The sequence below is a fragment of the Carettochelys insculpta genome, chromosome 2 (assembly GCF_033958435.1).
Source record: "Carettochelys insculpta isolate YL-2023 chromosome 2, ASM3395843v1, whole genome shotgun sequence".
Taxonomy (NCBI): domain Eukaryota; kingdom Metazoa; phylum Chordata; order Testudines; family Carettochelyidae; genus Carettochelys; species Carettochelys insculpta.
The window spans coordinates 274,727,203-274,746,408 of record NC_134138.1 but is presented as its reverse complement, the minus strand read 5'-3'; the positions used below and the strand labels follow the sequence as shown (position 1 = coordinate 274,746,408).

Here is a 19,206-nt window from a genome sequence, read left to right as displayed (position 1 = left end):
AAAAAAAAAAAAAAGTCTACTTGCCCCAGGTCCCCTCAATGAGTGAGCTCACAACCATTGGTTTAGCAGGCCAGGGCTCAAACCACTGAGCTATCCCTTCCCCACTTAAATGGGCTTCTCATTGGCTGAGCTGACAACCCTGCATTTATAAGGCCAAGGCTCAAGCCACTGAGCTATCTTTCCCCTAAGGGTTTACAAGGTCAATGTGCTAACCACTGAGCTATCCCTCCCCCTCTGAGTATGATCTCCCTGCAGGGTTTTCCCAGACGCCCAGAAGCTGCTAATATATCACCACTGCCAGTAACAAACTGTATTCCACACACCAGTTGAGACTAGTGTGCATTGTGCTAGACTCTGCACATAATACATAGAGAGAGGCCTCTGGAGCAGTGGCTAGGACCTATGTTTCTAGAACAACAACAAAAAAAGGTCTCTCTCTCACACACACACACACACAGAGTGAGAAGAGGGACACAGGACTATTTTTTCCCTGTGCAAATCAGCTGCTGTCTCATTTGGCACATTTCAATGGTTAAACCAACTCTTAACCTAGTTTTTGAAACTCGGATTCCCAGGCCTCTCCAGGGCCATCATTCCTACGTTGGGTCTTGTCTCAGTAGCTTCATGGTGCCTAACACAAGGGGACCGCAATCTTGATGGGCTAATCCTACTTTCTTTCACATAAATGAACACAAATAAGCTACAGTGGACCCTCGAGATGGCAGCTGCCTGTTTGCTAATTATATTTAAAATCCACTGCATTCATTCTTCTTCACAATTAGGATCCTTTGTGCATTATAGTGGAATGCTGCTGGACAGTAAAGGGTGGAGATTTAGGCTCCAATACTGCAATAAACAAAATTCCAGCAGATCCCTCCACCTGCACGGAGTTCACTGGCTTTTCGATGTCATTTAATGCCAGTGCAAGTCCAGGATCGCTCCTGGGAAGCACTGAAAAAATACCGAGGTTGTATTGCTGACATCTCCTGTTTGTCCCACGTATCAAGCACCACTCTTCCATGCCTCAGGTCCCAAGTTGAATTGTGCCTTGGAATTCACAACACAGCAGCTGACATTCCTCTGGCAAAAAACGTGACGTTCTTGTCCTGAATTTTATACTGGTAGATCCGGGGGAGGTTCCTCTCAGTTCTCAGGGCCGATGGTCCTTTCTGAATGATCTTTAGCTGCAAAGAAAAGGGAAAGAGTGAAAAGCTGCTTCCTTGTGGCTGCAATCACAGCATCTTACCTCCAAGCAAAGGGGTGAGCAGGCGATGTAGCATGGGTATTAAAATATCTTTAACATCTGCAGCTGACCTAGCTGGAGCACTGCACAGCCATCATAACAGGCATGAAACCTTTTCAGTGGCAGAGAGGGCAGGCAGTCAATGGACGCTCCAGAAGACTGACGTGCTCTCTCCTCTGTACAGGGGAGAGGTCATGGAGGAAGCCATCTGAATCGGAGTTTGGAGAAGCTTCTTTGTATTCATACCACTCTCATCAGCTTAGCATCAGGCCACTAGCTTAGGATCATAGAACACTGGAACTGGAAAGGACCTCGAGAGGTCATCAAGTCCAGTCCCCGGCCTTCATGGCAGGACCAAGCACCATCAAGAGTATCTAGACCATCCCTGATGGGTGTCTGTCTAACCTCCTCTTAAATAGCTCCAGCAATGGAGATTCCACAACCTTCCTAGGCAACTTATTCCAGTGTTTAACCACCCTGGCAGTTAGGAAGTTTTTCCTAATGTCTAACCTACACTCTTGCTGCAGTTTAAGCCCATTGCTTCTTTTCCTATCCTCAGAGGTCAGGGAGAACATCTTTTCGCCCTCCTCCTTCTAGCCTTCTTTTAAGCACGTGAAAACCACTATCATGTCCCCCCTCAGCCTTCTCTTTTCTAAACTAAACAAGCCCAGTTCTTTCAGTCTTCCCTCATAGCTCATGTTCTCTAGACCTTTCATCATTCTTGTTGCTCTTCTCTGGACGTTCTCCAATTTCTCCACATCTTTCTTTCAGCCTGTGCTTCAGCTATGCTATGCAAAGAGCTTCAGTCTCCAGGGCTGTCTGTCCAGTCCCTTTCTCCAGCACTGGATTCACAAAAGCATGGACTTCTCTTCAACCTTCTGCCTTTTGCCAAGCCTGTAGGCCAAATCCTAGCCCTGCTCTGCCTGCTATACAGACTGATTCACCACAAGCCAGAGGGCCAGTGCAGAGTTAGTCATCCCCATCGGAAGCACCCACAAGTTGTGCTTGAAGAGTGGAAATGTCATAACAATACCATTGTGTTCTAGCAGCCTTAGCTGATGAGTCTAAATTAATTCTAAGGTTGCTCTGAATTACGGTGGGGCCAGACTGGTACCTGCATCAAGACCTACAATAAAGGCTTAGCTCCCATTTGCACCCCACCCCCTGAGGTGCAAACACCACACTCCGGTAGCCATGCCTTACAGGAGAATGTCGTAAGCTACCGTGTCTGATGACATCAACGGAACCAGAGAAAATGCTCACACAAGAATTACCTGTCCATGAACATCTTTACAGAAGCCTGTAGCCAGTCCCTCTGCCCAAAGGATCAAGTTGCTCTGGTGACAGAGTGAATTCACAACCAGTTCATTCTCCTCATCTTCTGACTCATCATTACTGTGCAGTAGTACCACTATGTTCCCCTGGATCAGAAAGCATCACACAGGAATTAGTGACTCACTGAGAATCAGTTTTGGATTGTAAGAGGAGATCAGAGACCTGGGCTCATAAAAACACACTGCTAACTAAACTATCTAATCCCTTAGCTTCGTGGTATCTGCATCAATCTGGTTCTGTCAGAGCCAAGTGGGAGAATAAGCAAGGTGATCTATAAACTCTCCAGCCTAAAAATACATCAAACCTTTGCTACAAAACAGCTGGTGCTAGTTAAACAGATCTGCCTGGCCAAACAGGCTGCTAATCTGTGAGTTGTACCTTAAAGAACCATCTGACAGAGCAGGAGTGTGTGCAAAGTGGGGGGATGTGAACTTTCGTTAAGGGGGATACAGCACAATCGGCTGCTGGGTCTCAGGCTCATCCATCTCCTTAAACATATGGAAATACGTTACTGGTTTTGTGTACGTGTATTCACATTTCTATACCGGTTCATAACATTTTTATATTCTACTTATTTTCTTTCATGGGCCGAAAGGCTTTTTTTCCACATGAATATAACCAAAACGTCCGTCAGTTTGGATGACATTAGATGGGTTGTGGGGGCCCTTCTAATTGCAGGGATGAAAAGTGGGGCCCAGTGTAAACAGTTTGCTCACCCCTGTGACAGAGAACTAGCTAAAGGGCCGTTGCCAGGGGCATTATGTCCACTGTTGGGCTTTTGCAAAAGAAAGAAGTTTTCTGAAATACAAACCTAGTTCCATTAAAAAAATACCATGAGAATCTTTGATTCAGCTCCTGGGGATCTTTCTGGCCCAAAGCTAAAGTTTTACAAAAGAAGAAAAACCTTCCTTGGACAGAAGCAAACACATTTCCATTATTTATTTTAATTACTGAGGAAACAGAGATTGTATACATGCAGACAGACATTCCTTGGCACCATTTTCTTCCCAAACACTGCAGCGTTAGCTCCCAACAAGGGAATAAAAAGGTGCTACTGACTAATCTATTTTTGTGATCCAAGGTACAGGACATTGGGGGAGAAGGGGAAATCACAGCAGAAAGAGAAAGGGGGAGTTTGATATTTTAAGATTCTTTCAGCAGTAATAATCTCAGGAGTTACTCGTACGAGGATTAGGAGAATTTCTGAAGTTGATTATATTCACACACACTCAAAAGCTCACCTAATAAATTATTTTGTTAGTCTTTAAAGTGCTACTTGACTACTTTTTTGTTTTGATAGTATATAGACTAGCACGGCTCCCTCTCTCTTACTATTCAAAAACTAATATGCATGATGTGGGGTAACCTTTCAGAACTGTACATGTGGTTGTCCCTTTCCCATCCCAGTTGGAATTGACAGTAAAACTTGGCCACCATCTGGTACTTGCTAGATTCCTTAATAACTAGTAAGCCCTGCTAAACCAAGGAAGCCGTGATCTACATGAAGAAAGCAGAAAGGAGTGGGAAGGAGAGGGAAAAACTCAATCACTAAAAACTAGAACTAAAAAATTATGACTCTGTTATGAAGACCACTAAAATCATCTTGTTCTGATTAATATCTTGCTTTCTCCCTCTACCACTTGAATTTTTAAAGCGAACTGAGAAGCTATTTTCTCAAGAAACACTAGTTCTGGGAATCAATCTTTTACACCTTTGGTACCCAGTTTGAAAGTAGTGGCGACGCAGAGAATTCCTCTCTGGCTAACAGCTTGTGAGAGACCAGTTTACGAAATCTTATCTGAAGGGATCAGCACAGATGCCATCAGTACTAGTGAAAGAATTGCCCTGGAACAGCAATCCAAGATCCTGAACACTCTGGTCCCTGCGAACACACTGTTAAAACCCTGTATTTTCCTTTGATGACAGACTGGAGGTGTACATAAAAGAAGATAAATAGGGGCTATGTTCCAGCTGCCTTTTCATGCTTACCACAGTTCTGGATTGTAAACTTTACATTTTTCCCCAGTTAATGCAGAATGGTTGATCTGGGAAAGCTAACCCACCTGTAACAGAACCTGCCTTCTCCTTAATGTGCACAGTGATCACGAAGTTGACTTGTCTAAAAAAGCAAAGGATGTGGATCTTTCTTCCCCTTTCAAATTCTTCTCTTTCACATCCTGCTCTCAACTGGCCCTTTCATCTAGAGACTCAGTTCCTTCCATCAGAAGACCACTATCCTTTTTAAAAAAAAATCAGAGGTGTAGGAGTTTTTCCCTCTTCCCCGCACTACTTTCCACTCTGGTCAGTGACAAAGCAGAGCATCACTTACTTGAGGGTCCTGCTGTGTCACAAAACACCAAGGAGCTTCAGCAGAGATGCAATAAGAGATTACCAAATGAAAAGTACAGAAATGTCTCCTCCTTCCATCCCAGTAGCTCAAAGCACTTTATGGCTGTTAAGTCTTTATGCGAAGAAGGGTTAGCCATCACTTTACTGTTTACCCAAATGCAAACACTGCTGGGGTGGAACATGGTAGATGGTTAACAGCACACTGCTACACCACACAGCACTTTAAGAGAGGATACGCACACAGCTGCATCCTGGCAATTAAATGCCATGGTGACTGAAATATCTTTATCATCCATCAGAGGGGTAGCCGTGCGAGTCTGGATCTGCAAAAGCAACGAGGGGTCCTGTGGCACCTTATAGACTAACAGAATTGTATGAGCATAAGCTTTCGTGGGCAAAGACCCACTTCGTCAGATGCATCTGACGAAGTGGGTCTTTGCCCACGAAAGCTTATGCTTGTACATTTCTGTTAGTCTATAAGGTGCCACAGGACCCCCTTGTCGCTTTATCACCTAATAAATTATTTTGTTAGTCTTTAGAAGTGCTACATGGCTGCTTTTTGGTTTTGTCTAGGGTGAATTGGAACAGCACAGGGAATCAGTATAGAGTGCAAGTAACTACTAAAGTTCTCTGATCAGGATTCTAGAGGGGAAAGCCCCACACAGAGAGAGCGACAGGATCTTTAATGGCCACAAGGAGTCAGGATTTCTGGCCATTCACACAGAACAAAAAAGTAGTCCTGTAGCACTTTAAAGACCAACAAAATAATGTAATCAGTGTTTCCCAAACTTAAAACATCCATGTACCTTTTTCAGCACTTCGGCTTTATCAGTCTACCGTGTTGTCCCAGTACTTATCTTCTGATTTTTAGTAATTTATTTTCTGCCACATACCCCTTGAAATCCTTTTGTCTACCACCAGTCATACGCATACCACACTTTGTCAAAACTGTATGAGGTGAGGAGCTTTTGTGGGACGGACCCACTTTCGCAGATCGGGAACATTCTGAATTTTCCAGATCTGAAGAAATGCGTCTGTCGCACGAAAGCTCATCGCCTAATAAACAGTATCATTAGTCTTTAAAGCATCAGGGAGGTAGCCAAGTTAGTCTGTGTCTTCAAAAAAACAACATGAAGTCCTGTGGCACTTGATAGACCAAGAGATATTTTGAAGCATAAGCAGGTCTTTGCCCACAAAAGCTTATGCTCCAAAATATGTTAGCCTATAAGGTGCCACAGGAATTCTTATGGTCTTTAAAGTGCTGCATGACCACTTTTTTGTTCTGTGAAGATACAGACTAACCCGGCCACTTCTCTGTGCCCATCCCGGCAGAGAATGACAACTGCTCACTCCTGCATGGCAGCACGGCCACAGAGGGAACAGTGCCATCGAGTGATCCAGGCCATAAAGTTATTGAACTTTGGGAATGCTACAGAGAGACGCAACAGTACCTTTAACTGGGAGCACACTGTGACTCTGCAGTAATGGATGAAATCCAAAATATCAACCGCCTTCACACCCAGGCTGAGCAGGACACTGAGATCATCCACCAACAACACAGGGCATTTCCAGGAATCACTATCGGAGGGCATCAGGGATGTCCGGACGAACTCATACATGGTTTTCAGGTTGGAGCCTTCTTTGCTGGAAAGAAGAAGAGGAGATTCTCACTTGGCCTGGTCTCAACGTGGGTTTTGAGCTGCACTAGCTATAGAACAGAACTGCAGCAATATAGGACTGCAAAGGACCTCCAGTCATAAAAATTCAGTCCCATGCATTGAGGCAGAACTGTGTAAACCCAGACCAGCGATAGGCAACCTAGGCTAGCGAGTGGGCCACGTGAATGGCCCTCCATCTCAATGGCTCACAGGATTGTCATAATCAAGACGGTCTCCCAGGACAGGATAGTTTGATACCTGCACTTGTGTACCTTGAATTTGCAGGGTGTGCCGACTGGACACAGAGGGAGCACGTGGCTCTCATGTCAACATTGCATATAGCCAGCCTGCACCTCACTTCCCGTGTGCGTCACTTTAGTAACACCGGCAGGAAAAAGCTTTGCAGACCAAAACCAGCAGAATTGCAACTCTGCCCGTGCGCAACAGGAAGCAAAATATCTCACAGGCCACACACAGAGCCCTGATGGGCTACATGTGATCTGCAGGCCACACAGTGCCCAACACAGACCTAGACCATCCCTGACAGGTGTTCATCCAGCCACTTCTTAAAAACCTCTCCTGGTGGGGAGATCAGTCTAGAAGCTGGTAAAGAGTACGTCTCCACTGCAGCTAGAACTGCAATTTCCAGCTCAGGCAGACACAGCCACACTAAAAACAACAGTGATGCTGCAGCTGAATGGGCAGTAAGAGGTTATAGCTGCCCTGATACACGCCTACGGGTTTCAGGTAGGATTTTACTTGCGATGGCTGGCCCATCCCACTGCCCATGCAGCCTCCACTCCACTACCTTTACCTTTAGCCCATTAGCTCAGCCACAGCTTGCGCAAGTCTGTCCACCTGAGCTGGAAGTTACACCTCCACTGCGACAGAAATGCCCTTAATTAGAGCAGCAAAGCCTACCTGGTGTGGATGAGGTTATACCAGCATAAACGTGCTTTGCACCGACACATGCCCCTTTTATGGCGATAACTCTACCCACCCTAGGGTTCCACAGCCTTCGTTGAGTCTGCCTCTCAACCGATATAATGGGTCAAATGCAGCGTATGTACAGGAATCAGCTGTTGGAGTTACACACCAGAAAGCAGTCATAGCAGAGCCCTACTGCAAGGCTCTGTTTTTAGCTGCCCTGCTGGCTCATACAGCTGAGTTTGGATGGGAGAAAGATCCACCTTCCAATAGCTCCTTAGCTCTTCTACAGCTCTGGAGAGTGGAAGCAGGAGAAGAGCAGAGGATGACCTCTCAATGGAGGGAGGGATGGAGCACGGTCCTTCAAGCAGCCAGAAGAGCAGGCGGACGGAATCAGCTCAGCATTTCAGGTTCTGAATTCACTTCTATTTGCAAGTTCGAACTTAATGCCACTGAGAACAGCTGGACTGACAGCCCATGAGCCTGACTCATTCCATTTAGGCACACAGAAGGAACAGTGCGTTTCTAATCCCAGGAGTTACTGGCTGTACCTCTTCCAAAGCACCAGCGCATTACCTTATAAACTGAAGGGGACTGGTCTGCCCCACGTGCTGCTCCTCACCAAACAACAAGTCCAAGCAGGATTTCAGGCCTTCCAAGAACACGAGCTGTCCCCGGTCTTTGGCTGTGGTTAGACTGACTCCCTGGAGGAATGGAAAAGAGCACCTTACACAAGCAAACAGCTGCAGAGGAATGATGCCAAGGGAGTCCCAAGTGGATCTGCGGCATGTTTTGATAACATCTTGTCTAAAACCAACACCCAGCTGGATCCTGCCCAGCCAGGGAGTCAGACACTTCCATTGTACGCCTGGCATGACACTTTAGCTACCCTTGTTTTGTCAGCAGACGGTCCCAAAGATGAGTCAAGAATACCACCACACGTACCCAGAACCTTTCTGTGGCTTTTCACATTCACAGAACCTTAAAAATACTAATTAAATGGGTCCTCACGTCTCCCTAGGAAACCGGGGGAGACAGCATTGTTATCTTACAGCTGGGGAGAGGCAGAGACATGAAAGGATGTGTCCAAGGACAGGGTGAGTGTGTGCAAAAGCCCAGATTATAATCTAGGAGCACCTGGTTCCCCATCCACTGAGACAAGCTCTCCTTCTGGACTCATGTGTCTTCCCAAACAAGAACTCTTTGCACCTCCCCATGTTGCCCACTTGCCGTCTTTGCAGCAGAACGGGGGGCATTTTAGAACTAGCTCTCTGAAAACCCAGCCTGACTAGATCTTTCTGCAGGTTGTTTCTAAACTTCTGAAGGACAGAGTCTGCAATGGGGAGAAAGGAGGAATGACTGAGGTGCTTATAAAAATCTCTTCTACACCCAGTGCTTAGTAACTGTCCACTCAACCAGATACGTACCATGTAAACCCTGCACTCAGTCACAGATCCAGACACAAGCCAGTAAACCTTGGAAGGAGGCAGGCCTTGTATTCAGTAACAAAGTTATCCCAAAAGACCACACTCCCTGTCTCAGGGCTTCTTCCATCAGCACAATATTCAGGAGCTGATATTGTACTTTTCCACATTTGAGCAAATCATTTTCCCTCATGTGCTGCAGCAAACAATTCACTCGCCTGGCCTTCAAGGAGGGTGGAGGACTTATGACGAACATCTTCTTTAAAAAAAAATAGTTTAGCCGTCAGTGTGGCAATAACAATCACTTGGCAATACTAATTCATCCAGCAGGGCTAGCACCTGTAACCTGCAGTTATGGAGAGCACTGGAAACAGGCCAGCCCAGAAGCTGGACAATTGACAGAAACTACCAATATACCTGAGATTGCCCTGCTGTCCCCTGCCCTGGCATGGCTCCTACGGGAGGCAAATCAGTAGTGTTTTCATTTTATACATAAGGAAACTCAAATACAGAGAGACAAAGCGAGTTGCCCAAACTCACATTAATGGCAGAAGTCAGGTTAGAACCGGGCACACCTGCTGCCTGGTCCTGGGCTCTACCACCCAAGCTGGGCCCCAGGCACTTTGGGATTTTTGGCAGCAGCTAGAGAAGCCTCCTTATTACAAGTAAGTCTCCACTGACACAGGCTCCAAGGCACAACACTTTGTCACTTTCGTTGTAATAGTTCCTCTCTCGTACCATCCGAGCAGCTCAAAGTGCTTGACAAACATTGATTATTTGGGATCACGATCACTGGTGTTAAACTGATCTCCACTTTACTGGCTCCGGGGGACTTCCATAATCAGGGTGAATTTGGTCCCAGACTCTGCTTTTCAGGTGTGCAGGCACCTGCAGCTCCCACTGACATCAACTGGTGTTACAGAAGGACAAGCATTTTTCAAAGTCAGGCCCCTTGTGACTTGCCCATGGAGTCAGCACCAGAGTCAGGACGAAGGTCCCAATCTACTGTTGCACTAATAGAATGCCCCCGGCTTCCCTAAATCAACATGGCTCTCTCTTTTGCAGAATACAGCATAGCTGTCTGACATATTCGCCTCTGGGTCACTGTGTTTTCGGAGGAAATCCTGCACTAGTTACAGTCATAATCAACAACAGCTATTCCAGTAGCACCTATCATCTTGTTTCATGAGGCTCTTTTCTAGCTATAAGATTTTTATGGCCTGATCCAATTATAATTTTGAAATGAAGACTGCTCCACGAGGGAACGAGAGGACAATTAGTCTAGAGCTTTTCAGTGTCTTGGCTTACCAGAAATTGCCCAAGACAGAAAATTTATCAAAAAGTTAATACAATATTTCTCAATAGTCAGAGCTGACAAGCCAGGCCAGGACTGGTTCATTGATGCTAAGAGACACATCAGTAGGCCGGGCATACGTAGAGAGTAACAATGGGAACTGGGATGCAGTGGTAACAACGCTCGCTTCTTTTCTTGAGTGAGTTGTTCAGTGTGTCGGCGGAGCCAACGGATGAAATCTCCTGAGGCAGGCGTCTAAGGAGAAACAGGATCCAGAAGCGGACATTCAATTTGTGAAGATTCTAACTTGCCCGCTTGATAGAAGGATAAAAATAGCTACGTTCCTACATCCTTACTTAACTGTTTAATAAGCATCCCATGGTGCACTCATCTAGTGCATTTCCTTGGAAAATCTTCACATTTGTTGCATACGTTATCTGACCCTCTCAACATCCGCAGGAAGCTATCTTTGTTTAACCATCTCTGGGGAAACAAACCATGAGATGCAATGATTTGCCCAAGGTTATGCAGCAAGTTTGGTAGCCAAGCAGGGATAGACCCTAGTCTCTTGCTAGAATCACCATCCTTCATCTATCTCCTCCCTTATAAGTAATCAAAATTTAGCCAGCAGCATGGAAGATTTCAGCTTTTATTTTTTCCTTTCTTTCTTCCTTGGAGGAGCAGGTGAGCATGTCAGGTCTGCCAGAGATGTTCATTACAAGTGACGAGCTCCAGCTGTTTTGAAAGTCTGGCATTTTCCCACAAGGCAGAGGCCGGCATGGGAGAGAAGAGACAAGGTTTCTCGCCCGCTAAGGAGAAGGTCATTTCCAGGAAAGCTAACCTTGCGTGCTGTCTTTATAGCTGTACTCTTTCAGCCCTTATCAGCTGCCACATGGGCACTCCCCCACTGGGAGACAAATCTGCGCAGTGTCTCTTCCCAGCTGAATCACAGAACACTAGATCTGAAAGGGACCTTAAGAGATCGTTGAGTCCAGTTCCCTGCTCTCTTGGCAGGACCAAGCACCATCTAGACCAGTGATTCTTCACCTTTACTGCAGCCTGCACCCCTTTGGTTCTCAAAATATGTTCTCGCACCCCTTATCAAAAATGGAGATGGGGGGGGCCTATGCACTTTTAAATGCATATTAAATATATGTAAATTAATAGTGCAGTAGGCACACAAAAATACGCAAGTACTACCCAGAGACGTTGCAGAGTTTTGGTGTGGAAATAAACTGTAACCGATGCGCTAACAGTTAGCAGCTAATTGAATTCAAACAAAGCCACCGCTCTGCCACATCATCTGCATGTGTCCAGAAATACCTTACAACGTGGCGGTACGCTGTGTTTTGTAGTAAGATAATTTCACTACGATTAGCTTAAAAAACACAAAATAAATTTCTGTTTGTGTATTAGAGCAATCATTAAAATATGTATAATGTTAATAAATACATAGGTTTGGTGAAACAAAGTAGTTGTACTTAAGTGCCTGTGCTTAACTTGTGTTTTCGATGATTTACCTTCTAAAACAATCTGGCATGTCTCGCAGCCCCAGACAGGGCATCAAGCACTCCGGGGGCGGGGCGGGGGGATGCACCCCACGCTAAAAACCACTGATCTAGACTATCCCCAGTAGGTATCTATCTAACCTGCTCTTAAATATCTCCAGCGATGGAGATTCCACAACCTCCCTAGGTAATTTATTCCAGGGTTTAACCATGCTGACAGTTAGGAAGTTTTCCTAATGTCTAATCTAAACCTCCCTTGCTGCAGTTTAAGCCCATTGCTCCTTGTCCTATCCTCAGAGGCCCAACAGAACAATTTTTCTCCCTCCTCCTTGCGACCCTCTTTGAAGTACTCGAAAACTGCGATCACGTCCCCTCTAAGTCTTCTCTTTTCTAAACTAAACAAGCCCAGTTCTTTCAGTCTTCCCTCATAGCTCATGTTCTCTAGACCTTTAATCATTCTTGTTACTTTTCTCTTGACCGTCTCCAATTTCTGCACATTATTCTTTAAATGTGGTGCCCAGAACTGCATACAGTACTCCAACTGAGGCCTCATGAGCGCTGAGTAAGTAAAAAACGCCACCCACTTGATAAAACTGCTGTTCTGCATTAAAAATACCCTGAATGAGTCAGGGCTATATACTGATTAGTCCAATATCAATCCTTGGATAAAATAATGGAATCGTTAAATTGGGATGCTAGCAATAAAGAACTGAAAGCTAAAAATACAATGCATGCCAGTTAGTTTGGTTTTGTGAAAGGTAAGACTTATCAACCCAATGTTTGGGAATTTTCTTGGACAGAACTAGTCTGATTGATAAAAGCAACTCTGTGGCTATAATACACTTGGATGTTGTCAAAGCTTGATTTAGTCCCACATAACATTTTGATTAAATATAATAACTGGGCACATAATACATAACAACTGGATTAAAATCTGGGTCACTGACAGATCTCAAAATGTAGCTGTTACCAGGAGAAACCAGTGAATAGAACTGCCGGTAGGAGAGTCCCGAGGGGTCAGTTTGTGGCCCAATGCTATTTAATGCTTTTATCAGTGATTAGACAATGGTATCAACTCTTCACTGGTAAAATTTGCAGATGACACAGATTCATGGGGTAACATAACGAGACGGACTTGTTACTGTCTGTGATCCGAATTGCCTGGTTAAGCAGTTACAATCCAAAGAAATGCATTTTAATACATCCAAATAGAAGGTGGTACACCTGGGAATGCAGAGGACAGGTTAAACTACAGAAAAGAAGACTGCCCAAGTTGAGTCTACAACTTGTGGCCAATCCATGCTATGTCAGCATACAGCTGCCAGCTAGTGTATTTCTTCAGTATATGCATACTTGACTCCTTACAGCACGGAGTCACCAGGAATGTCTGTGTCAATGTACGCTCTGGTGCACCACGGGTAGGTATCCCACATGCAATTTATCATCATCTGGTGCACTGTCTTTTGGGATATTTTTGCCGTGCATGATGGGGCGGAAACAAGTTGCACAATGATGACCAGGATCTAGAGGTCGAGTTCTGATCACTTAACTTTCTCCAGCTCATATTGCTATTCGTAACCCATAACACTTTAACGCCTTTTTCAAAAAAAGTCCCACAGAACCACGGGGAACGTCCTGCTGTCTCCCACCACTGACAAGCTCTGCGCTGTTGTTAGAAGCGTTGCAAATGCAGGCCAAATGATCTTCCAGTATTTGCAGAGCCATGAGAAGAACAGCAGCAACAGGACTCAATCACAACTCTTGTGGCAGGCAGAATGCTCTGGGACAGAAAAACCAATTCAAGGTTGCTGGAAGCATTTACAGAGCAGCTGCAGCCAGTGGAGTGTCACTTTGGGGCCTGAAAAATGAGCACGGATGAGTAGGATTGCATCAAATGCAGGCTTGGGATTGCAGCAGAACTTTCAGATGCACAAGGACACATTTCTGGATCTGCAAGTCAAGCTTGCCCCAAGCCCTCCAGTGCAGGTGTAACCACCCACAGGCAGGCTCAAACCTGGGACTTCAGGAACACTGAACAAGAGCCTCTACAGTTTGAGCTAAAAGACAGCTGGCTCTCAGTTAAGGCTGTAGAGCAGACGGATTCCCTGTGTAAGCTGTTTAAGTGCCGCTACATGGGAACAGTGAAGCACACCCACACCCTCGCTTACACAGGCAGACCAGCATGAGAACTGCACTGACAGCTGAGTGCCTCGTGGAGGGTTGCGAAGTTGGATTACTGCCAGTCAGTGGGAAATGATTTGGGAGTTGGAAAATCCACCACGGGGACCATCGTTGTGCAAGTGTGTAGGCCATTATGCTATGCTGGGGTGTGACTTGTAATGTGTAGGACGGAGTGGATGGATCTGCAGCAATGGCATTTCCAAATTGCAGCAGGGTGTTATGTGGCATGCATATGCTTTTTTGGCACCAGCATATCTTGCCCAGAGTCCACCAACAGAAAGGCCTGCTCTTCTCTAGCAATGCAAGTGCTCATGGATCGCCAGGGAAGGGGACACATTCCTGACATCAAAGCTGGCTGATCGGGGAGATGCACGATGTCTTACTTAAAGAGCAAAGGACTGTTTAGAAAGATGCAAGGAGGAACATTCATTCATTCTCCAGAAGTCGATTTTCATTGGCAATATTGTAATGCCAATCGTGATTTTGGGGAACTCAGCCTACCCCTGGCAACTCTGGCTCATGGAGCCATATACTGGCCCCATTGACAGCAACAAGGGAAAAGGTGATTACCAACTCAGCCAGGGCAGAAGGATAAGTTAATGTGGTTTTTGTAGTCAGAAGGGACACTGGTGTTGTTTACTCATGAGACTGGATCTCAGTGAAAAAACATATCCCACTTCTTACAACTGCTTGCTGCGTCTTGCATAATATCTGGGAGGCAAAGGGGAAAAGTAGCTGCCACGAACATGGAGGTGGAATGGAGTTTGAACAGCCAGATTCAGGGAGTATTACACAGTCGTACCAAGGTACAATGATGCAGCTGAGGGGAAACCTTGACTTTAACAGTCAGCCACAACGATGTGATGTGCTGGACAGTGCTCTACCTGGCTCTGACACGCTGAAACTGTGTGCACTAAGCACCACATCTCTGCATAGAACACCATCACTGCACCTATTCATTGTGCACTGCTTACTGTACATTTATGACTATTTCACTGTGTTCGTCAATGATCCTGAGGCTAGTGCTACACTCACCCCTAGTGCCAGCAGCTTGATGCAAATAAGCAGTCTTGAAAATGCAAAACTGTCACTCATTTGCATATCCAAGCTGCTCATTTGCATAATCACAACAGAAAACAAGCAGTGAAGACATGGTTCTACTGGCAAAAAGCCCCTTTGTTGGCAGTTCTTTATCCCTGATTTTTGGCCCAGGGATAAGGGCCTGGTGACAGAGGAGGTTTTTGCCAGTCCTGAGGGCTGCCTGGAGAGGGGGAAGTGCTGAGAGCTGGCTGCCCCAAGCCCTACACCTTCTGCTTGAAGCCTTGCCCCTTCCAGGAACGTGTATCCAGTCCCACACCCACCTTGCCCAGGGGCCACCAAGTCTGTCAGCCTCACTCCATACGGGCTATAGGATCTAAAGAAGGGCCTCATTCTTAAGTACAATTAACAACCCCACGCAGAACTATAAGGAATTGCTTTTTATAAATAGTTCCTGCACAAAATAAGGGCTTTGCCCATCTGGGGGACTCCATCCAGAAGTGCAAAACCACTATCTGTGGTGTGATGCGTACGGGAGAGTGAAATCAGAGTAAGCTGCATCTGTGGCTGAGATTGTGGCATAGCCTGGCCGCCACTAGGGGTTTGTACTAGTGAGCACTGGAACTGAGGCAAATCCTCAGTGTAAACAAGCTACAAGGCTCATAGTGAAGCTATCCATCCAAGAAATCCATCCATGGGAGGCGACTATAAATAACCTATAGCACAAGCATCAACATCAAAGAGCCTCCAAGGAATTCAAGGACTGTCGTCCATGCAGAGAATCCTGAAGTCAGAATACAAGCCCAAAGCCAGGAGGACACCAGACAGCCATCAAGAGATGGAACTGTCTCCGGGAATGCCCCGTGGGAGAACTGGATTGTTCCTTTCAGCACCTCCCTTTATGGGCAATAGCACTGTTCAGCGCAGTGAGGAACAACACATTTCAATTTGCATCACACACCTGCTACAGCAAATCCTCATTGTTCTCTGCTTTCTCCGCCTCTCCTGGGAGAGAGAGGTCACAGCAACACCTATTAATAACAAACACATGGGCCCTGTCTGCTCAGGGACCTTGCATCAGGTCAGAAGCCACCACATAACCCAACATGATGTTTCCTTTAACGTAAACAAGGACCCTCACAGCTGGACGTAGTTCTCCCCAGGGTGCTCTGTCTAGCGTAGCTGCTAAGTGATGTTTAACATCATGCTAATTAAACACAGATTCTACCATGCTGCCTTTTCCCCAAGGTACACAGACGAGCTCGCTTGGCAGCAACACTCTTCATTCCAGCTGCCTCAGCAGTGGCAAGACCTGCTTCCTCAAACAGCAGCCATGGGACCAGCAGAGACCACCTGAGGCTGATTTGGGCTGACTTGTGGAACGCTAAGAGAGAGGTGGCTGTGTTCGTCTGGATTCCATCAGAACAAAGTAGCAGAAATGTAGCACTTTAAAGACTAACAAAGTGATTTTTTTCATTGATGAGCTTTCGTGGGACACACCCACTTCTTCAGGTCAATTTCATTTCCAATACAGACTGACGTTTATAAGTACGGAGGACCAAAAAAAAATTTGCAAAATCTGACAAATCAAATAGGATTGAAGGAAAGTGGGTGTGAGGTGGGGGGGGATGTTAATTGTCCTGTCTGAGATAATTATAAGCATCAAAGGAAGGGAAATGGTCCTGGTAATAAGTATCAGAGAGGGAACCATGTTAGTCTCGAGCTTCGACAACAACAAGAAGTCTTGTGGCACCTTATAGACTAACAGATATTTTGGAGCAGAAGCTTTCGTGGGCAAAGACCCACTCTTGTTTTTTCCTCTTTTGATAAGTACTGTTGATACTGGGCCATTTCCACCTTGCTGAATAGACCTTGTCAGCTCTGGCCCTCCTCTTACTAGGACCTCACTCTTTTAATACCTCTCTGAAACCACCACCCCCCACCCATGCATCTGACAAAGAGGGTCTTTGCCCACGAAAGCTTATGCTCCAAAATATCTGTTAGTCTATAAAGGTGCCACAAGACTTTTTTTAGTCCTGGTAATGTGCGAGATAGTTGATGTCTCTGTTCATACCACGTGTTAGTGTGTTGAATTTGAATATGTGCTCCAACTCACAAATCTCTCTGATCTGTTGTTAAATTTGTGCTCCAGGACTCAAATCCTCAGGTCTTTAACATAATGGCCTGCTCCATGGAAATCTAGTTTGTAGGTGCTATTTAGGCACTAAAATCCTCCAGAGAATGTGTGCATAGGGGGAGAAAATAAAACTTTGTGTGAAACCTCTTCACCTCACCAAGGAAAACTCATTCCACTCCTATTAGGTCTGAGTTCTCAGCCCATTTATCTGTTAGTACAAGGGAATAATTGGGCATTAGCTTTTGCCACTTGCCTTATGTTTAGATTGTAGGCCACTCAGGACAGAGTCCATCTATTTGTTCTGTGTGTTTAGCATTCAGGGGCCCTGGCCTGTGACAAAGGCCTGCATGCAATGGTAATACAAAATAAATAAACGGAATAAGCAAAATACAATTTAAAAAGCATCAAGCTCAACCCGCAGCACAGAGCGCATCAGTTTTGCAGGCATCTTCCCCGCTTTGTGACAGAGTCTGGAGAACCAGCAGCTGAACCAGCATTCTGGTCATAGAAAATCCAATTAAGTCCCCTGGAGAGAGCCAGGGACAGGAAGAGAGTAACTAAGTACTTGAGCAGCCAGGTGGGGGAGATCTCAGGGACTAAGCAGCCAAATAACTGCCCAGGGAGAAACTGAGCACAAGAAGGAAATGAGGGGCCAGGCCAAAGGGAGGTCCCCACATGGGGAGAGCTCTTCTCTCTGTTATGACTATACGACACCGTAAAGAGAAGTGCCGCATGGGACTGTCAGAGGGTGGTGGCTGATAAAATAAAAACACAAAAAGTGCCCAGTGGTTACAGAGTGGAGGTGTCAGAGCCACTGAAAGAAGACAGGGGCAGAGGGCCATGCCCTGTTACAAGTGGGGGCTGATCTGGGATCTGCCTTACCCAGGGCACCTGGTGTCTGACACTGCTATGACTTAGAGCAGCAGGAGATGCAGAAGCCCTTACAAGCCTTCTAGGATATCCGCCCCCCCCGGACAGAGACAGTCCTTGTTGCAAGGCAGGCTGAGCAACTGAACAGCCTGTAGGATTTCATTCAAGAGCAAAACACAGCAGCAGATACGCCAAGGCATGGTGTGTCCTCCGGCAGGGTACAGCAACGGGGCACCAGTGGTCGGCCTCCCTTAGACATGTCCTGGAGATGACCCGACAGATTTTTGTCCATTTTGGAAAGAACAGTTATGGGTGCAGGTTTGGACAAGGGAAATTGGGCCCTAGAGTTAGCACCTCGCTTGACAGGGGAAGCTCAGGAAGCCTCTGTGTAAGCAACTGTAGCACTATGGCATGGTCCAGGCTGCCATGCTAAATAAGAGGGGCTTATCCACGGAAAAGTACCAGCCAAAGTTTGGGCCACTAGCTGCACTGGTGTGTTATGACCCTGGGAAGTTTGCCTGGAAACTGACGGACTGGGCCACCTGCTAGCTGAGGCCATTCAAGACTGTCTATGAAATCACGCATCCAGTTTTTAGAACAATGGCTGCAGCCCATCCTCGTGAACACCCAGGTACAGGTCAGGATGCATCAGCCAGGCACCCCAGAAGCTGCGGTCAAACTCAGAAGAATTCATGGAGGCAGGCACCCCCAGGAAAGAAGTTTGACAGTTCCAGGGACCAGACCCGGGAAGCATAGAAGAAGAATGCCTGGCCAGAATGGTCAAAGAAGAAGCAAGAACATAGTGGGGCTCTAGCTGGGATTAGGGGTATTGTTTTACTGGTGTGAACATCAAGGACACAAGGAAATGGCCCTTACATGGAATGTGGGTTTTCAGAGTTCCATCCTGGCTGGTCAGACACACTGTGGCCTGTTTCTGTAAAGGTGGTGAAGAGGTGTCAAAGGGGTCTGGTGGACAAGTCACAGCCAGTTTACTTCTCAAGAAGGAGTTGGTGAACCCCACGAGATGCCGGTAGGAGCAAGGTTTACTCCAGCTTACCAGTTTTACCTTAACTTATCACTTTGTGTGCTTCCCAGCACGTGAGCACTTACAGGAAAGCAAAGGAAAACTTATTTCAGAAAGAACAGAGATTCTGCAAAAAACAATTGTGTGATGGAAACAAATGGTTACGCTAGCAAACAAAAATCACAACACTCAAACTAGGGCCCACACTTATTAAGCGT

General features: G+C 46.1%; 1 protein-coding gene across 2 annotated transcripts in view; it reads right to left on the bottom strand.

Annotated features, from left to right (window-relative positions):
* The window catches only part of ELP6 (elongator acetyltransferase complex subunit 6), a 39,756-nt gene continuing 20,550 nt past the window's right edge, over positions 1–19,206 (bottom strand). The window contains exons 4-7 of one of the 2 annotated variants that reach the window (XM_074986340.1): positions 8,089–8,216; positions 6,379–6,571; positions 2,518–2,664; positions 1–1,184 (exon numbers count right to left, since the gene is read on the bottom strand). In XM_074986340.1, coding sequence (XP_074842441.1) covers positions 1,056–1,184; positions 2,518–2,664; positions 6,379–6,571; positions 8,089–8,216 — 597 coding nt within the window. In that variant the 3' untranslated portion in view covers positions 1–1,055. The remainder of the gene's footprint in view (positions 1,185–2,517; positions 2,665–6,378; positions 6,572–8,088; positions 8,217–19,206) is intronic. The other variant, XM_074986341.1, reaches the window with a different exon arrangement.